The sequence below is a fragment of the Anomaloglossus baeobatrachus genome, chromosome 3 (genome assembly GCF_048569485.1).
Source record: "Anomaloglossus baeobatrachus isolate aAnoBae1 chromosome 3, aAnoBae1.hap1, whole genome shotgun sequence".
Lineage (NCBI taxonomy): Eukaryota > Metazoa > Chordata > Amphibia > Anura > Aromobatidae > Anomaloglossus > Anomaloglossus baeobatrachus.
Window position 1 is genome coordinate 704,247,731 of NC_134355.1, and position 20,625 is coordinate 704,268,355.

The 20,625-nt window shown below is 51.2% G+C and overlaps 1 protein-coding gene across 3 annotated transcripts in view; it reads left to right on the plus strand.

Moving 5' to 3' along the window:
• LOC142297124 (low density lipoprotein receptor adapter protein 1-B-like) overlaps nucleotides 1-20,625 on the plus strand; it is a 51,518-nt gene that overhangs the window by 28,522 nt on the left and 2,371 nt on the right. Inside the window, exons 3-11 of one of the 3 annotated variants that reach the window (XM_075341393.1) lie at nucleotides 773-885; nucleotides 2,404-2,518; nucleotides 2,598-2,670; nucleotides 13,690-13,764; nucleotides 13,999-14,060; nucleotides 14,140-14,186; nucleotides 15,224-15,255; nucleotides 15,793-15,853; nucleotides 16,116-17,520. In XM_075341393.1, coding sequence (XP_075197508.1) covers nucleotides 773-885; nucleotides 2,404-2,518; nucleotides 2,598-2,670; nucleotides 13,690-13,764; nucleotides 13,999-14,060; nucleotides 14,140-14,186; nucleotides 15,224-15,255; nucleotides 15,793-15,839 — 564 coding nt within the window. In that variant the 3' untranslated portion in view covers nucleotides 15,840-15,853; nucleotides 16,116-17,520. Of the gene's footprint in view, nucleotides 1-772; nucleotides 886-2,403; nucleotides 2,519-2,597; nucleotides 2,671-13,689; nucleotides 13,765-13,998; nucleotides 14,061-14,139; nucleotides 14,187-15,223; nucleotides 15,256-15,792; nucleotides 15,854-16,115; nucleotides 17,521-20,625 lie in introns of those variants that run through there. The other 2 variants (XM_075341394.1, XM_075341391.1) reach the window with 2 other exon arrangements.

Sequence of the window (20,625 nt, forward strand, 5' to 3'; positions counted from 1 at the left end):
CACCAGAATAGGGGGGTGGCACCAGAAGATTGGAGAGGACATCAGAATAGTGGGGGAGAACAGAATAGTAGGGGAGGACATCAGAATAGTAGGGGAGGACATCAGGATAGGGGGAGAGGACATCAGAAGAGGGGAAGAGGACATCAGAAGAGGGGGAGAGGACATCAGAATAGTGGGGGAGGACATCAGAATAGTAGGGGAGGAGATCAGAATAGTGGGGGAGGACATCAGAATAGTAGGGGAGGAGATCAGAATAGGGGGGGAGGACATCAGAAGAGGGTGATGACACCAGAAGGGGGAGAAGGCACCAGTAGAGCGGGGACACCAGAATAGGGGGGGTGACATCAGAAGAGGAGCATAACACCAGAAGAGGATGAGGGGGTACCAGAAGAGAGGGACACCAGAGGATTGGAGATGACACCAGAAGTTTGGAGAGGACACCAGAAGATTGGAGAGGCCATCAGAAGACTGGGAGGACACCAGAAGAGGTGGAGGGGAAGTCTCCAGAAGAGGGGGGAGGACACCAGAAGAGGTGGAGGACATCAGAAGAGGGGGGGAGGCATCAGAAGAGGAGGGGAGGCATCAGAAGAGGAGGGGTGCGGGAGAGTCAGCAGAAGAGGGCAGCATGAGAGAGGGAAGCGTGGAGCAGTCAGGCTCCAGTAGAGAGCATGGCGTGAGGTGCGGGCTGAGGGATTTAGAAGAAGGCCGAGCGATATGGGGCTACGGCCCGGAGGTGAATTCCTATGTGCTCATTTTTACATGGTTCCCACAGGCTCGGGCAAGTGCAAAACGATTGGAAAAAGTAATACTGACTGTAACGCCGCATAGTATCACTATACAGGATGCTGGAGCCACTCAGCAGATGGAGTGTGTGTCAATATACAGGTGAGCCGCGCCGTATATTCACAGCTACAAGTGCTATATACAGATATCACCTATAGAACGTGGCAATACACACGGGTCCTGGATACATACAGTTAGGTAATCTGTGGCCAGGGATGAATCTTCGTGATTTCAGCTCTGCAGCACAGTATTTTTTTAATGAAAATTAAACAACTGTGATATAATTGAAGTGGAGAATTTCAGGTTTCATTAAAGGGGTTTAACAGAAATCTCTTGTGAAATGTTTAGGAATTGCAGCCATTTCTCTACAAATCCTCCGCATTTCAGGCCTCAGAATTAATTGGACACATTACCTTTCCCATAAATAAATTTCCATATTTAACCATTTGAAGAAAATACTTTGCAGCAATGACTGAAGTCTTCCAGCCGTGGACATCTCCTCTGGTGTGAGGCTTCCGACCGTGGATGTCTCCATCGCTGGTCTCTTCCGGTGTGAGGCTTCTGGCCAGGGATGTCTTAATCGCTGGTCTCCTCCGGTGTGAGGCTTCTGGCCAGGGATGTCTTAATCGCTGGTCTCCTCCAGTGTGAGGCTTCCGGCCAGGGATGTCTCCATCGCTGGTCTCTTCCGGTGTGAGGCTTCCGGCCAGGGATGTCTCAATCGCTGGTCTCCTCCGGTGTGAGGCTTCTGACCATGGAAGTCTCCATTGCTGGTCTCCACAGCAGCGAGGCTTCTCGCCATGGACGTCTCCATCGCTGATCTCCGGTGTGAGTCTTCTGGGTCGTGTACAACTTCATTGCTGATCTCTTCCCATGTGAGTCTTCTTGGTTGTGGATGTCTCCATCTCTGGTTTCCTCCTGTGTGAGGCTTCCGGCCATGGACATCTCCATAGCTGATTTCCGGTGTGAGTCTTCTGGGTCTCCATCGCTGGTCTCCTCCAGTGTGAGGCTTCCGGCCATATGTCTCCATTGCTGGTCTCCTCCAGTGTGAGTCTTCCGGCCATGGACGTCTCCATCGCTGGTCTCCTCCAGCGTGAGGCTTCTGGCCATACGTCTCCATTGCTGGTCTCCTCTAGTGTGAGGCTTCCGGCCATGGACGTCTCCATCGCTGGTCTCCAGTGTGAGGCTTCCGGCCATACGTCTCCATTGCTGGTCTCCTCCAGTGTGAGGCTTCCGGCCATGGACGTCTCCATTTCTGGTCTCCTCCGGTGTGAGGTTTTGACACCTTTACTGCTGTGACTTCAGTTGTCGCTTGTTTATGGCTCTTTCTTCTTAAGTTTTGTCTTAATCCTATGATATGCAGCTTGATGGGGTGAGATCTGGTGAGGACTTGGACATTGCAGAATATTCCTTTTCGTCACTTTCGCAGGATGTTTTGGGTCATTGTCCATCTGTCTGTGAAGCGCCATCCAATCATTGCTGCATTTGGCTGAATCTGAGCAGAAAGTTTTGTCCTGTGCACTTCAGATTTCATCCGGTGGCTTCTGTCTTCATTCCCATCATCACTAATCACTATATTTTTTCTTGATCTAACATTTTCTCACATACTTTCTGGATTTTCAGGATTTCCTATTGTACGACGGATAAAGTACAGAATAAAGTTTTTGCTTACGTGGCCCAGAACCAGTCCAACGAGGCCCTCGAGTGTCATGCCTTCCTGTGCCCCAAGAAGAAGCTGGTAGGTTTTGCCTGATAGTGTGCGAGGGAGGTGCCATGTATGAGAGGCATAATTTCCAGAATGTATTGCTTTCTTCCAGGCCCAGACTGTGACACTTACTGTGGCACAGGCCTTTTCCGTGGCTCTTGACCTCTGGCAGTCCAGCAAGGAGGGTACAGTATCTACTGAGATGATAATGAACTCCTCAGCTCCTATGTTCATCCTCATTTACCCTGGAAAATTGTCTTGTGCGATTTGTAATAATGATAGTCCAGTGTAACGCCTCAACAAAACTGATATCAGTCATCTATGTATCATCATCAAATGAGCCGAAGCTAGATAACAAGAAGCGGAAAAAAGGGAGTCTGCACTCGGTAACAAGTATCGGAAAGAAAGGAGTTGGCTCTAGGTGCCGAGGACCAGGAATAAAGGAGCTAGGGCTAGCTAGTGAGGATTGGGAAGAAAGGAGCCAGCACTAGGTAGCAAAGATCAGGAAGAAGTGAGCTGGTGTTAAGTGGTGAGGATCGTTAAAAAGTGAGCTGGCCCTAACTATTGAGGATTGGGGAAAAAGGAGCCGGAGATAGGTAACGAGTGTTGAAATGAAGTGTGGAGGTGCTAAGTAACACTTATCGGGAAGACGTGAGCCAACTCTAGGTAATGAGTATCGGTAAGAAATGAGCCGCACTAGGTAGTGAGGATCATTAAAAAAGTAAGCTTGCGCTAGCTACTGAGGATTGGGAAAAAAGGAGCCATCACTAGGTGTCACAAACCACCGGGGGGGTCACTCAGAAATCCCCCGCGCTGGCTACCAGTACGTCACAATCGGGGGGTAACAAGTGGGGGTCACCCCTCCTTTATACCTCCCGACCGACAGACAGAGCACGTGACGCGCTCTCTAGCGCCCCTCTTATAGTCAGGCCAATTATGGAATTGCCCGACCATAAGCAAGGAGGCCGCTATACTACTTATGCCGATTATTGAAGGGTCCCCGGTGAGAGTAAGGTATATATTCCCCCGACCTCCGCGGGCGGAATATATAAAACCTCCCTGAATCTCACTGGCCTCCCCACAATAATCCTTGGCACAACTCGCTGCCACCAACCGCTTCACGGTAACTATTAGCCGAACACACAGACGTGGGATTCAAGATCGAGATAACAGAACAGCCCAAGATTAATTATATAATTTAATCAGCCTAAAGCACACTAGAAACTACAATATATACAATAGGGAATCTACAGAATATACATATGTCAGAGTACAGTTACAATCAAAGCATGGGTTACAAACAGGCATACACAGTTCCAGCAGTTACCTTGTTGCGTCTGGCCACAGGGGGGCGCTGTAGACCAGGTTTCCAGGAACTCCCTCACAGGTCTTTCCCAACCAGGCCCCCGAGCAGAAGAACGCTGGAAAATGGCCGAAGTAGGGTTATCAACCTGGGCAGATCCAGGTCCCCTCCTACCTTAGTGACCTCACAGGGAAGCACTGCCACTCCCCCTGCATGGATCAGAATTATCCAGCAAAGGGGATTTTGGCTATAACTTTGCCTGGGAGCGTCGTAGGCGGACGCCAATGCTCTCATTGTGACAGTTATGAATTTAGCTACAGAACGAGGGGACTCATGACCTGTCTGCCAGTTCCCCATTGGCTGATATCACGCCTGGGGCATTTCCCAATGTCCTGCTCCCATAAAAAGGGTGTGCCGGCATCGTCCACATGCGGAGACACCATTTTTATGGTTGCCATATTTATCGGAAATATGGCTTGCGAGATATGAACCATTTTTTACTGGAGTCGTTCTGTCTGCTAGTTCCATAGCCTTGCTAACTAGCTAGCAGCTCCTACTACAGGGTGACGGCAGGGAGTCATCCTGTGTCCATTGTTCCCACACCACCTCATTTCCACATCACAGGACATGGCCATGGAATGGGTTGCTAAACAAGTTGTGTGAAGGAAAGGGGGGGGGTGACACCAGGAGAGGGCTTCCTGACATAACTTGAATATCATGATTTATCGTCATATCTCCGGATTTACCTCACACCTCCCCCCTTTTGAGGGCGCTAGGGGGCAGCACACTCCGGTGTTCCCCCGTGCGCCCGTCCGCGACCTCTCCTTGTCGGGACAGCCCGTCTGCGTTACCGTGGTCACGGCCCCTTTTGTGGCGAATGGTGAAGTTGTATTGCTGGAGCGCAAGGCTCCATCGCAACAGTCGCCCATTCGTCCCAGAGACGGTGTGCAACCAGCTGAGGGGATTGTGGTCCGTCTCCACGATGAAGTGGCGCCCGTATAGATAGGGTTGCAGACGCTGCAGGGCCCACACTATGGCCAGGCACTCCTTCTCCATCGTGGAATAGGCAACTTCCCTTGGTAACAGCTTCCTGCTCAGGTACAAGACTGGGTGCTCTTGGCTCGCAGAGTCCACCTGGCTGAGCACCGCACCGAGGCCGAAGTCACTGGCGTCGGTCTGTACTACAAACGGCCGCGTGAAGTCGGCTGCCTGTAGCACGGGCGGGCTGGACAGGGCGTCCTTTAGGGCCCGGAAGGCTGTCTCACAGTCCATTGTCCAATCGACTGCAGAGGGCAGCTTCTTCTTGGTGAGGTCCGTCAAGGGCTTTGCCAGGCTACTATAGCATGGAACAAACCTCCTATAGTACCCAGCGGTCCCCAAGAAGGACATCACCTGCTTCTTGGTCCTGGGGGTGGGCCAGGATGCGATGGCCTCCACTTTCTCAGGCTCGGGCTTCAGTGTTCTCCCACCTACCCGGTGACCGAGGTACTGGACCTCGCTCATGGCCAGCTGACACTTTCCCGGCTTGATGGTCAAACCTGCCTGGTGGATCCGCCTGAGCACCTGTGCTAGATGCTCTAGGTGGTCCTCCCAGGTGGGACTGAAGACGGCAATGTCATCCAGGTACGCGGCCGCGTACCCTTCAAGTCCCTTGAGCAGCGTGTTGACCATCCGCTGGAAAGTGGCAGGGGCATTCCTCATCCCGAATGGCATCACCGTGGACTCGTACAGTCCAAATGGGGTAATAAAGGCAGAGCGTTCCCTGGCCTTGCGAGTCAGGGGGATCTGCCAATATCCCCGGCTCAGATCCATGATGGTCAGGTACTGAGCCCCGGCCAACTGATCGAGCAGGTCATCGATGCGTGGCATTGGGTACGCATCGGCGACCGTGACAGCATTGAGCCCCCTGTAGTCCACGCAGAACCGAGTGGTTCGGTCCTTCTTAGGGACGAGGACTACAGGCGAGGCCCAAGCGCTGTTGGATGCCTGGATCACCCCCAGCTTCAGCATCTCGTCAATCTCCTGGCGCATGTGTTGCTGCACCTCCAGGGAGACCCGATATGCTGAACGCCGGATCGGGGGATGATCCCCAGTGTCCACGTGATGGACAGCCAAGTCAGTCCTTCCGGGCTGGTTGGTAAACAACCCCCGGAAGGGGAGGAGGGTGGCCCACAGCTGGGACCGTTGGTCTTCCAAGAGCTGGTGGCCAACCTCCACATCCTCAATGGATCCGCCTGCCCTAACCTGGGCTAGCATATCCAAGAGGGTTTCCGCTTCTCCCTCCTCGGGCAGGTTGCACACGGGGAGCGCACATGCCTCCCGCTCATGATGTGCCTTCATCATGTTCACATGGAAGGGCTTCCGCCTTCCACGGGCAGGGTCCAGGGTGACCAGGTACGTTACAGGGTTGAGCTGCTGGTACACGAGGTATGGGCCTTCCCAGGCTGCCTGAAGCTTGTCCTGTGGTACGGGGACCAGTACCCACACCTTTTGACCCACTTGGTAGGTCCTCTCACAAGCGTTCTGGTCGTACCAACGCTTCTGATCGGCCTGGGCTTGAGCCATATTGTCGTGTACCAGTTGCGTCAAGGCCTGCATTTTGTCCCGGAAGCGCATGACATACTCGATAACCGACACTCCAGGGGTGGCCAAATCCCCTTCCCAAGCCTCTTTCACCAGAGCCAGGGGGCCCCGCACACGTCGCCCGTACAGGAGCTCAAACGGTGAGAATCCTGTTGAGGCCTGTGGAACCTCCCGGTAAGCAAATAACAGGTGTGGGAGATACCGCTCCCAGTCACGCCCATGGGAGTCGACCAACATCTTAAGCATCTGCTTTAAGGTGCCATTGAACCGCTCGCACAGGCCATTAGTCTGTGGATGGTACGGGCTGGCCACCAGATGTCGCACCTGGACTTGCTTACAGAGGGCCTCCATCAGCTGGGACATGAATTGGGTCCCCCGGTCAGTGAGCATTTCCTGGGGAAAACCCACTCGGGAGAAAATCTCCAGCAATGCGGTGGCCACCTTGTCAGCCCGAATGGACGACAAGGCCACTGCTTCTGGGTACCGGGTGGCATAGTCCACTACCGTCAGTATGAAGCGTTTCCCGGAGCTGCTGGGGATGGCCAGCGGGCCGACCAGATCCACAGCCACCCTCCTGAAAGGCTCATCGATGATGGGCAGAGATACCAGTGGGGCTTTGGGGCGTGGCCCCGCCTTCCCCACTCTCTGACAGGTTTCACACGAACGGCAGTAGGCAGCCACATCGGCCCCCATTTTTGGCCAGTAGAAATGCTGGTTTAACCTGGCCTTGGTCTTAGCGATCCCTAGGTGTCCGGCCATCGGAATCTCATGTGCGATCCGCAACAACTCCGTCCGGAACGGATAGGGTACCACCAACTGTCGGTCCCTGGGCCACGCCTCCGGTGAACCCTGCTGGACCGTGGCCCGGTACAGCCGTCCTTGGTCCCAGACCACTCGCTCCGGGTCCGAGTCCGAGGGAGGCTGTGCCGCCTGCTCCTTAAGAGCTTTCAGGCTGTCGTCAGCTTCTAACGCTGCCTGAAACCCCTGACTAGATGTGGCCAGAATCGACGAGACTGTCACATCTTCAGTCAGTACTCCGGGACCTGTGTCCTGGCCTCCACCTGACTCGGCTGCCACTTGGTCAGAAGGGGAAGAGCTATCGGACCTCCGGGAGGCCCCTTGGCTTCCAGCACTCCCACTGCGGGTGACAGCGGCCACAGCCGCTGCGACCGTGGGTCGTGCCTGCTCCTCCTCCGTTCCTGACCAAGTCGCCGGTTCAGGCAGACCTACCTGGCTTCCTGACACCCCGGTTGTGGGGGAACCATGCACCGAGATCTTACCTGGGAGCACTTCCGCTCCTGGACCGGCCCCAATCTCACCTGCCTGTTCCCCTCCTGCAGCAACAGAACCCCGCTGTGAAATCTCTGGGGACCCCACATTTGCTGTGGTAGCCCCCACCCCACACACTGGTCCTCCCCCTGCAGCACCCTGCTCTCTGCTTATCCCTGCAGAGGGCAACAGATCCCAGCTCACTGGCTGGTTACTTGTAGAGGCATTGTCACACCTTTCTCTGACCCCCTCCCCTGTCACAGCTGCAGCTGAGTGTGTGTCTATGGTGTCTATGCAAGCAGAAATATCAGAGTTCACTCCCTCCTCCCTTACATCATTCATAGATAACACATTAACATTGTTAGGAGTCATGTCAGTACGGGCTGAAGGTTCAGCCCTTGGGGGGGGCCCAAACTGGGAGGTTATCTGCCCCAAATCTGTCCCAAGTAGCACGTTTGCAGGGATCCGATCAGTTACCCCCACCTCCCTCACCCCCCGCCCTGCGCCCCAGTCCACATAAATGTCAGCAACAGGCAGCGCCGGGTCAGTGCCTCCAATCCCGGAGACAGCGAGGGTTTTTCCAGGGATCAAGTCTTGGGGGGACACCATCTCAGGCCGCACCAGAGTCACCTCCGAGGCGCTGTCTCGCAGTCCTATGGTCACAGACCGGCCGACGGTGACAGGTTGGAAGCTGTCCAGGGACCTACCACCACCCCCACCCACACAATACACCTTGGGCGGCCCTTGGGACGGGGACGGAGCCGGGGCCTTGGGACGCTGAGGGCACATGGCCTTGAAGTGTCCAGGTAGGTTGCACTGGTGGCACCGTCTTGGTTCTGCCACGGGCCTGGAGAGGGGAGTTGAGGGGGACACCCCCTGCAGTCTAGGGGCAGGTGGGGCAGTCGCAGAGTTCATCTTACCCCCTCTCCAGGTGCTGCTGGTGGCTGCTCTCCTGGCTTCAGGAGCCCGATTGTTGGTGTAGTCATCGGCCAGGGCAGCTGTAGCCGTGGACCCCTTTGGCTTCTGGTCTCGGATGAACTGGCGGAGATCCTCAGGGCAGTTCCACAAGAGTTGCTCCGTGATGAACAAGTCCAGGATCTCCGGTCCGGTGGAAAGCTGCAGGCCTTGGGTCCAGTGGTCGGCAGCTCGGGCAAGTGCCCGCCGGTGGTCAGCCCAGGAGTCCTTTGGTCCCTTCTGTAGGCTCCGGAACTTCTTGCGGTAGGACTCTGGAGTGAGGTTGTACTGTTGGATCAGGGCCCGCTTGATGGTGTCGTAGCCCTGATCTGCCTCAGCAGGCAAGTCCCCAAGGATATCCAGGGCCTTACCCCTTAAACGGGGGGTCAGGTATTTGGCCCACTGGTCCTTGTCCAGATGGTGCTGCAAGCAAGTCCGTTCAAAAGCAGTCAAGAAAGAGTCCAAGTCTCCATCCTTCTCCAGCACTGGGAAGTCCTCAACACGGACCTTTGGAAGTTTGGTGTCTCGAAGGTCACATGTGGCTGATGAGGGCCGGAGCTGAGCTAGCTGCAGCTGGTAGTCACGGTCTGCCTGTCGCTCTCGCTCTTCACGCGCTGCCTGCCGCTCTCGCTCCGCAGCCTCACGCTCTGCGTGCCGCTCCGCAGCCTCAGCGTCACGCGCTGCCTGCCGCTCTGCCCTGCGCTCTGCCAGGAGTTCCTTGTAGCCCTTCTGGTCTCCAGCCTGGAGAAGGGCCATAGCCATTTGAAGAAGGCTATCCGAGCCTCCCAGGCTCGGTGGAATGGCACGTGGTGATCTGCGGCACGCTGCAGAGCTAGGCGATTCACTGTCCCTTTCAGAGCGGAGGGCTGGCATCTGGCTCGTTGAGGAACCTTGGGTGAGCTCCTCCTCATCTTGTCCAGCAGTGCCAGGTTGCGCAATGTCCTCGGCAGAACGGTTTTCTGGCGTCGAGCTCCTGGAGGACTCGTGGGCAACCTCCTCATTGCTGTCCACAGCACCGTCCTCCCTCTCTTCGGCTCCTGCCTTAGCATTGGCCAGTTGCATAGCTCTGCTCCTGGTGCCATCAGCCATTCTTGCAGACTTTTGGTCACTGACACAGAACTGACACCTGATGCCTCCACACACCTTACAGTATCTGCACTCTGACACTCTAGTGTTGAGCTAGTCTGAAGACCCCAGCAGCCACAGCTGCTGCAGGCAGTCTTTAGTGTCTGGGAGTATGGGTCTCACACTCACACACACTATTATCTCGATCCCACCGCTATGCCACCAATATGTCACAAACCACCGGGGGGGTCACTCAGAAATCCCCCGCGCTGGCTACCAGTACGTCACAATCGGGGGGTAACAAGTGGGGGTCACCCCTCCTTTATACCTCCCGACCGACAGACAGAGCACGTGACGCGCTCTCTAGCGCCCCTCTTATAGTCAGGCCAATTATGGAATTGCCCGACCATAAGCAAGGAGGCCGCTATACTACTTATGCCGATTATTGAAGGGTCCCCGGTGAGAGTAAGGTATATATTCCCCCGACCTCCGCGGGCGGAATATATAAAACCTCCCTGAATCTCACTGGCCTCCCCACAATAATCCTTGGCACAACTCGCTGCCACCAACCGCTTCACGGTAACTATTAGCCGAACACACAGACGTGGGATTCAAGATCGAGATAACAGAACAGCCCAAGATTAATTATATAATTTAATCAGCCTAAAGCACACTAGAAACTACAATATATACAATAGGGAATCTACAGAATATACATATGTCAGAGTACAGTTACAATCAAAGCATGGGTTACAAACAGGCATACACAGTTCCAGCAGTTACCTTGTTGCGTCTGGCCACAGGGGGGCGCTGTAGACCAGGTTTCCAGGAACTCCCTCACAGGTCTTTCCCAACCAGGCCCCCGAGCAGAAGAACGCTGGAAAATGGCCGAAGTAGGGTTATCAACCTGGGCAGATCCAGGTCCCCTCCTACCTTAGTGACCTCACAGGGAAGCACTGCCACTCCCCCTGCATGGATCAGAATTATCCAGCAAAGGGGATTTTGGCTATAACTTTGCCTGGGAGCGTCGTAGGCGGACGCCAATGCTCTCATTGTGACAGTTATGAATTTAGCTACAGAACGAGGGGACTCATGACCTGTCTGCCAGTTCCCCATTGGCTGATATCACGCCTGGGGCATTTCCCAATGTCCTGCTCCCATAAAAAGGGTGTGCCGGCATCGTCCACATGCGGAGACACCATTTTTATGGTTGCCATATTTATCGGAAATATGGCTTGCGAGATATGAACCATTTTTTACTGGAGTCGTTCTGTCTGCTAGTTCCATAGCCTTGCTAACTAGCTAGCAGCTCCTACTACAGGGTGACGGCAGGGAGTCATCCTGTGTCCATTGTTCCCACACCACCTCATTTCCACATCACAGGACATGGCCATGGAATGGGTTGCTAAACAAGTTGTGTGAAGGAAAGGGGGGGGGTGACACCAGGAGAGGGCTTCCTGACATAACTTGAATATCATGATTTATCGTCATATCTCCGGATTTACCTCACACTAGGTAACAAAGGTCTGGAAGAAGCAAGCTGGTGCCAGGTAGTGAGGATTGGGAAGAAATAAGCAAGTAGTGATGATTATTAAAAAGTGAGCCAGCACTAAAGGGGGCTTTACACGCTACGATATCGTTAATGTTTTGTCGTCGGGGTCACGTTGTTAGTGACGCACATCCGGCGTCATTAACGATATCGCAGCGTGTGACACTTATCAGCGACCTTAAGCGACCTCAAAAATGGTGAAAATCGTTCACCATGGAGAGGTCGTTCCAAACTCAAAAATCGGTAAGGGTTGTTTATCCAGGTGGTTCATCGCTCATGCGGCAGCACACATTGCTATGTGTGACACCGCAGGAGCGAGGACCGTCTCCTTACCTGCCGCCGGCCACAATGCGGAAGGAAGGAGGTGGGCGGGATGTTACGTCCTGCTCATCTCCGCCCCTCCGCTTTGATTGGCCGTCCGCTTAGTGACGTTGCGGTGACGTCGCTGTGATGCCAAACGTCCCTCCCCCTTTAAGGAGGGATTGTTCGGCAGTCACAGCGACGACGCCGACCAGGTAAGTGCGTGTGACAGTGCCGTAGCGATAATGTTCGCTACGGCAGCGATCACAAACAATCGCATGCGCGACGGGGGCGGGTACTTACACGCTCGCTATCGCTACAAATTGCTAGCGATATCGCTACCGTGTAAAGCCCCCTTAACTATTGAGGATCGGGAAGAGACTAATAGATAACGAGTATCGGGAAGAAGTGTGCTGGCGCTAGGTAATGAGTATTGGGAAGAAATTATCCTGTGCTAGGTAACAAGTATCGGTAAGAAATGAGCCCCACTAGGTAGTAAGGATCATTAAAAAAGTGAGACAGCGCTAGCTAGTGAGGATTGGGAAAAAAGGAGCCATCCCTAGGTAACAAAGATCTGGAACAAAATGAGCCAGCGCTATGCAATGAAGATCTGGAAGAAGTGAGCCAGCGCTATGTAACGAAGATCTGGAAGAAGTGAGCCGGTGCTAGGTTGTGAGGACTGCGAAGAAGTGAGCCGGTGCTAGGTAACAAGTATCAGGAAGAAGTGAGACTGCCCTAGGTAAAACGTATTGGATAGAAGTGAGCCTGCCCTATTTACCGAGTATCAGGAAGAAGTTAGCCTGCCCTAGATAAAAAGGATTGGGAAGAATAATCCTATGCTAGGGAATGAGTATTGGGATGAAGTTAGCCTGCCCTAGTTAATGTGTATCTGGGAGAAGTTAGGCTGCCCTAAGTAATTAGCATCGGGAAGACGTTAGCCTGCCCTAGGTAATTAGTATCAGGAAGAAGTGAGCCTGCCCTATGTAATGCATATCAGGAAGAAGTTAGCCTGCCCTAGGTAGTGAGTATCGGGAAGAAGTTAGCCTGTCCTAGGTAATTAGTATCGGGAAGAAGTTAGGCTGCCCTAGGTAATGCGTATCGGGAAGAGGTTAGGCTGCCCTAGGTAGTGAGTATTGGGAAGAAGTTAGGCTGCCCTAGGCAACAAGTATCGAGAAGAAGTTAGCCTGTCCTAGGTAATTAGTATCGGGAAGAAGTTAGGCTACCCTAGGTAATTAGTATCGGGAAGAAGTTAGGCTGCCCTAGGTAATGCGTATCGGGAAGAGGTTAGGCTGCCCTAGGTAGTGAGTATTGGGAAGAAGTTAGGCTGCCCTAGGCAACAAGTATCGGGAAATAAGTTAGCCTGTCCTAGGTAATTAGTATCGAGAAGAAGTTAGGTTGCCCTAGGTAATGCGTATCAGGAAAAAGTTAGGCTGCCCTAGGTATTGACTATTGGGAAGAAGTTAGGCTGCCCTAGGTAGTGAGTATTGTGAAGAAGTTAGGCTGCTCTAGGTAGTGAGTATTGGGAAGAAGTTAGGCTGCCCTAGGTAGTGAGTATTGGGAAGAAGTTAGGCTGCTCTAGGTAGTGAGTATTGGGAAGACGTTAGGCTGCCCTAGGTAGTGAGTATTGGGAAGAAGTTAGGCTGCCCTAGGTAGTGAGTATTGGGAAGAAGTTAGGCTGCCCTAGGTAGTGAGTATTGGGAAAAAGTTAGGCTGCCCTAGGTAATGAGTATCGGTAAGATGTTAGCCTGCGCTAGGTGACGAGTATCGGGAAGAAGTGAGCCAGCGCTAAGTATTGAGGATTGGGAAGAAGTGATCCGGCGCTAGGTACTTAGGATCATTAAGAAGTTAGTCGGCGCTAGGTAACAAATATCGGGAAGAGAGGAGCTGGTGCTGGGTAGCGAGGATCAGGAAGAAAGAACATGGCGCTCGGTATTAATGATCTGGAAGAAAGGAGGCGGTGCTAGGTAACAATGATCAGGAAGAGGTGAGCTGGCCCGAGGATCAGGAAGATATTAGATGGTGCTAAGTAATGATGGCGCTCTCCATCTGACCAGCGAGAAGCTCGGATCCTCCATTAGGTAACAGTTGCCTATTTGACGGATGGAAAGCTGCTCGCTGTTGTTAGATAACGATGGTGGTCACCGTCTGGGGTAAATCATGAGGTTTTTTCTTTCCTCTCAGGGAAGCTGGACTCTTCCCCCAGATCACATCATCTGGCGATTTCACCCAGCTTAGCTGCCTCGGAGCCCCGACCAGGTAGGATATGCACCCAACTTTGCTATTTGAAGGGTCCTGCCCCCCGTATGCCACATCACTGGAGGTAGGGGGGGTGTAAGAGGCACACTAGAAGGCGTGATGTCCTGCGAGGGATTCCACAACAGTGGGTATCTGTGGAGCCCCCATGTCACATGACTGCTTACTGCCTATGCAGCTGAGTGGGGGAGGGGCGAGTACTGATGATTATAGATTTAATGTCACATGATATTACAGATGTCTACAACGCGGCAGCGATGGATGGACCTCATGTGTCGGTGAAGAGCGCCCCCCACAGGGTGAGTATAGGGGTCCCACATAAGGCACACAGCAGCTGACCCCCCTGCCTTGTGGTGACTATATCTGTCTGCTTGTCAGGATGGTGAAGACGAGGAGGACGATGAAGACTTTGAAGATTTTTCCAGGTTTGTGCCGTCTGTGTCTTTTTTCCCCGCGCTCCTCGTCTCTATATCTCAGTATTTACATGTCGGTAACAACCCATCCAATTCACACAGGCAAAGGAATCAAATCAGAGATGTCCATAAATTAAGTGATGTGTAATAATGAGAAATGACACAGGGAAAAGTATTGAACACTTGTAGAAAATGCTGCAAATGGCCCTGGAACATGATGACACCAGCTGAAATCTATCAGTAATTAGAAATCCTGCAGCTTAGTGACAATATCAGCTGGTTCAACTGATGGCCGATAAAAAGGAGTCTCATTACTAAGGTGCCACACAAGAAACATCTCCTGACGGGGAACACCAGTGAGCTGTCTCTAGACCTTCACAACCTTATTGTTGAACATACTGATTACAAAGGAATTTCTGAACTACTAAAGGTTCCATTAACTGTTGGGGCCATAATCCGGTAGAGGAAAGAACATAAATTCACCATAGTTGAGTGGAGGATATATAGGAATAGATGCCATAGGAAGCCTGGGGCCATTGGAGCAGTGGAGACGTAGGACTAGTTGTCATTGGATTCGAGGATATAGAGGCATAGACGCCATCAGTGTGGGGGATATATAGGAATAGATGCCATAGGAAGAGTGGGGCCATTGGAGCAGTGGAGACGTAGGACTAGTTGTCATTGGAGTCGAGGATATAGAGGCATAGACGCCATCAGTGTGGGGGATATATAGGAGTAGACGGCATAGGAAGCCTGGGTGCCATTAGTGCAGTGGAGACGTAGGACTAGTTGTCATTGGAGCAGAGGATATACAGGAGTAGACGGCAATGGAGCAGAGTATAGGACTATAGACTGTGGGACGGACAGATGTACCGGAGTACACACCATTGCAGCAAAGGAGATGTGAAGTGGAGGAGACTTGGGAATTAACTCCTTATGTGAATGGGGGCAGTCTCCTAACTTGTGGAGGACATAATCTATAAAGTGAGGCTATAGACGTGTATTTATAGCTGGACCTCGGCTCATGTCTGTAAACTGTTCTCTCTAAGCTGCTTTATGGAGGACGCCACAGACCCCACAGGTAAGGTCTCCTCGGTTGTGTTTCCCAGTGTGTTTTTCCTCTAGCGTGTCGTGTCCTGTGCCAGTACAAGTCAGCGCTTTTTCTGATTTCCCAGGCATGTCAGACATCGGTATGGCCAGACCGGCTCTTGTTGAGGTTACTGTTCTTTGTGGAGTAAGATCTGCAGTCTTTTATATATTCCCTTTATAGGTTTATATAATGGTGCAGAAATAGTCATCTGTTTGTTCAATCACCGCTTCCACACAAGTGTTTCTTGGCCATTGATGGCTCTGGATAGGGTTCTGTCCTGCGCAGGTGTCACAATGTCTGAGTTTGTGGTACTTTATACATAATGTGACTGTAGACCTTAACTGTCGTTCCCCAGAGGTCTGCCACCCCTCCACCCCTCTGCAGATATGTCTGCCTTCATTCACTCTTCCCTCAGGGTCTCCTTCTCTGGACTCTGCTTTGCCCTCACTATGAATTCCCCGTTCTTTCTGTCTGGATTCACAGTACAATTGTCAGCCTCAGCAGCGTCTGTCCTGTCTCCTGTTTCAGATGGCCAGAGGTCGGCACATGGTGGCTGGGAGCTCCCGCGGCAGTGACCTGAAGGCTGCAGGTGTGTAGGGATCACTTCATTGGCATGTTCTATCTAGATCATGAAGGCAACTTCCATGGTCCATGACATGTGGAGGACGGTGGCTCATAGCAACTCAGTTGTGTTAGTGCCGGATAGAAACATAGCCTTTGTGTCTCAGCAAGAAACACGTTTATTCAGGTTATGTTTGTCGTCTGGATGTATTCTTTCTACTTATGGTCTTTTCTTTTCCTCTGCACATCACTCCATCCATCTATCCATCCATAATTATTTTCATCACAAGGTTCACATTGATGAGATGCAAAAGAGAATGGTTCATCACCTAAGTCTTCAGAAACTTCTCAACACTCAACTCGCTGATCCTTCATCACAATGATCCTCAGGAGACCTACAAATATCTAAACAATGCTCATGATCTTTAGAAGATCCACGGATAGGTTACTCACCATCACTATGATCTTCAGGAAATCCACAAAGAAATAACCATCATCGCATTGATTTATAGACACTCCAGAGTCGGCTGGTCCATGATTGTTCTCCTAATCTATGTTCTCTAAAAGCTCCACAAGTAATGACTCATCGTTATCGAGACCTTCAGAAAAATAGGTCAATGAAAATCGTTGTGAGCTTTAGAAGGTCCACAGGCAAATCATCCATCATCATCACTATGATCTAGAATCTCCAGCAGATAAAGGATAAGTCATCATCACTATCGCCTTAACTCTCCAGCAGATAAATGATCCACCATCATCATCACTATCATCTAGAAACACCACAGATAAATGATCCATTGTCATCATCACTATAATCTAGAAGCTCTACAGATAAATGATCCGTTATCATCATCATCATCACTATGTCCTTCAGAAGCACTGCAGTGGATGATCGTCATCATAATTATGATCTAGAAGCTTTACAGATAAATGACCCATCATCATCACCACTATGTCCTTCAGGAGCCCTGGAGATAAATGATCCACCATCATCATTATGATCAAGAAGTTCCACAGATAGATGATCAATCATCATCATCACTATGTCCTTCAGAAGCGCTATAGATAAATGATCCACCATCATCATTATGATCTAGAAGCTCCACAGATAGATGATCAGTCATCATCATCATCACTATGTCCTTCAGAAGCGCTGCAGATACAGTAAATAATCCACCATCATCATCACTATGATCTTGAAGCTCCACAGATATTGATCAGTCATCATCATCATCACTCTCCAAGGTTGAAGTCACTTCAGCAATACATTTTGAAGACCATCTTGAAAACCTCTTATTGTGCTAATGATCAAGAAGTCCTACAGAATGGGCACAGACTGTTACCATAAACCTTTCTATTCTGAGTGGTTGACTGACGACAAATATATCAGTGTTTAATGGAAGAATACCTATGAGTAGTGTCCTGGGGCTGCCGTCCTGGTGTCTCTATCTGAGGATGGACAGGTTGGAGGACCTCACTGCCACCTACTAACCTCCCACCACACACAGATGCTTCTGGTGTACAGCAGATGGCGCAGGGTTTGGGGTTCTGGATGACGGAGTTGTCATGGTTCCTGTCACCACGAGGTCAGCCCGGCTGCTGGTTCTTTGTGATGGTGGCTCGTTTACAATCCTTATTTTTACAACATTTAATTATTCAGCGGAAAGAAGTTTATTAAACTGAAATCTTCTAGAATTAGTTGTTTCTGTCATTTTTGAGGTCACTGGTAACAGACTGAAGCTGTCCTGCATGGTACTGAGCGGCTGTGGATGATTGTGACGTGTAGCTGGTCTGTGTCCTACCATATGGTTACCAATCCTCTCTCTATAGACACAATCGGCTTCATATTATGGAGCAACTGGGGGCATGGGCATATGGAAAGTGACGTACAGGCATGGTATACTACCATGAGGATTGGTTCTGGCTGATGGGTATACGGGTATGGTATACTACCAGGAGGATTGGTTCTAGTAGATGGGTATACGGGTATGGTATACTACCAGGAGGATTGGTTCTAGCTGATTAGTATACAGGCATGGTATACTACTAGGAGGATTGGTTCTAGCTGATGGGTATTGGTTGCAACTGTGTGAGGCTTCAGTTTTTTTACGGTTTGCTATGAATATAATAACTATGCAATAATTTTGTCGATTATTGGTTAATTAAGACAACCTCCTCTTAGGGGAGGTGCCTGAGCAACATGTTTAGTTAGTTTCTGGTCTATACCTGTGCTCGCTCTCCCATACCCATCAGTAATAGTTGTACCCTCCTTCCTGGCCTGCACCAGGCATCCAGTCGGCACCAGCCATCATGGTTGTACCTGACTGCACCAGAAACTGTTCCTATTCGCACCTGAGGCTGTCTCCGCATTCACTATCCCGTGTGTTAGCTGCTACAGTTCCCTACACTTCCCTGGGAGTGGCACTTGGCGTCTATCGGCAGCCAAGCCCAACCTCACTATCAGAGGCTCTGGCGAATACCCAGGAGGCGCTTAGTTAAGCCCCTCCCACTTCAGGGTAAGCCCAGGTCCCCCCCGTGTTCTAGGGAGTCCACTCCTGCACCCGTTACCCCAGCAAACGTTACAGTGCTGTCCAATTGGTCAAAGCTGAGAGCTGAATTATTCCACCTGGACAGCGCACACCCATACTGCCACTCTGGAAGACACTACAGATTCCAGCCACCCTTGTCTCAGTGCATGGACAGAGCCTGTGCTGTCCAGAACTTCTGGTTCTGACATCTCCATCATCGCCGGCTGCAGAATGGATATTGGGGCGTCTGATGACATAAGGATATATCATGGTCAGCTCCTCTAGAATATGTAACAGTCCCCTTCCCTCTACTTGTACGAGGGCCCTCCAGACCCTTAGGACCTGGTATAGATCCTGATCCCGGATTCATTGCACCTGATAGTAATTCGCCCAAGTTGACTTTGATCATCACAGGAGTTGGAGTTTCTCAGAGTGAACGGGAAATGATTTGTCTTAAAGAGGGATCAAGTTCCACTTGTGACTTTTAGGATCGCTACTTCCAATAGGTGGCGCTGTGCTAGAGTTTGTCTCCTTTACTGGAGAGACAATTTGAATATTTCCCAGAGGGGCATTGCAGCTATAAGTCCCCTTACCTGGCAGCCAGACTGGCTTGCAAAGTCTCCTTAAGGAGAATAGTGTTCCCCCGTGGAATTTTAGGGGCATTGCAGCTATAAGTCCCCTTACCTGGCAGCCAGACTGGCTTGCAAAGTCTCCTTAAGGAGAATAGTGTTCCCCCGTGGTCCCCACATAGCTTTCTCATGAGCCAGATCAGACACCCCCATACTTTGCACTGACGAGGGGCAAGCACCCCGAAACACCGTGTCTGCAAATTGGGATTCTGATCTGGCTTATATATCCTGAGTCATATTGCAAAGGATTGTCAAAAATCCACTTGTGACTTTTAGGATCGCTACTTCCAATAGGTGGCGCTGTGCTAGAGTTTGTCTCCTTTACTGGAGAGACAATTTGAATATTTCCCAGAGGGGCATTGCAGCTATAAGTCCCCTTACCTGGCAGCCAGACTGGCTTGCAAAGTCTCCTTAAGGAGAATAGTGTTCCCCCGTGGAATTTTAGGGGCATTGCAGCTATAAGTCCCCTTACCTGGCAGCCAGACTGGCTTGCAAAGTCTCCTTAAGGAGAATAGTGTTCCCCCGTGGTCCCCACATAGCTTTCTCATGAGCCAGATCAGACACCCCCATACTTTGCACTGACGAGGGGCAAGCACCCCGAAACACCGTGTCTGCAAATTGGGATTCTGATCTGGCTTATATATCCTGAGTCATATTGCAAAGGATTGTCAAAAATCCACTTGTGACTTTTAGGATCGCTACTTCCAATAGGTGGCGCTGTGCTAGAGTTTGTCTCCTTTACTGGAGAGACAATTTGAATATTTCCCAGAGGGGCATTGCAGCTATAAGTCCCCTTACCTGGCAGCCAGACTGGCTTGCAAAGTCTCCTTAAGGAGAATAGTGTTCCCCCGTGGAATTTTAGGGGCATTGCAGCTATAAGTCCCCTTACCTGGCAGCCAGACTGGCTTGCAAAGTCTCCTTAAGGAGAATAGTGTTCCCCCGTGGTCCCCACATAGCTTTCTCATGAGCCAGATCAGACACCCCCATACTTTGCACTGACGAGGGGCAAGCACCCCGAAACACCGTGTCTGCAAATTGGGATTCTGATCTGGCTTATATATCCTGAGTCATATTGCAAAGGATTGTCAAAAATCCACTTGTGACTTTTAGGATCGCTACTTCCAATAGGTGGCGCTGTGCTAGAGTTTGTCTCCTTTACTGGAGAGACAATTTGAATATTTCCCAGAGGGGCATTGCAGCTATAAGTCCCCTTACCTGGCAGCCAGACTGGCTTGCAAAGTCTCCTTAAGGAGAATAGTGTTCCCCCGTGGAATTTTAGGGGCATTGCAGCTATAAGTCCCCTTACCTGGCAGCCAGACTGGCTTGCAAAGTCTCCTTAAGGAGAATAGTGTTCCCCCGTGGTCCCCACATAGCTTTCTCATGAGCCAGATCAGACACCCCCATACTTTGCACTGACGAGGGGCAAGCACCCCGAAACACCGTGTCTGCAAATTGGGATTCTGATCTGGCTTATATATCCTGAGTCATATTGCAAAGGATTGTCAAAAATCCACTTGTGACTTTTAGGATCGCTACTTCCAATAGGTGGCGCTGTGCTAGAGTTTGTCTCCTTTACTGGAGAGACAATTTGAATATTTCCCAGAGGGGCATTGCAGCTATAAGTCCCCTTACCTGGCAGCCAG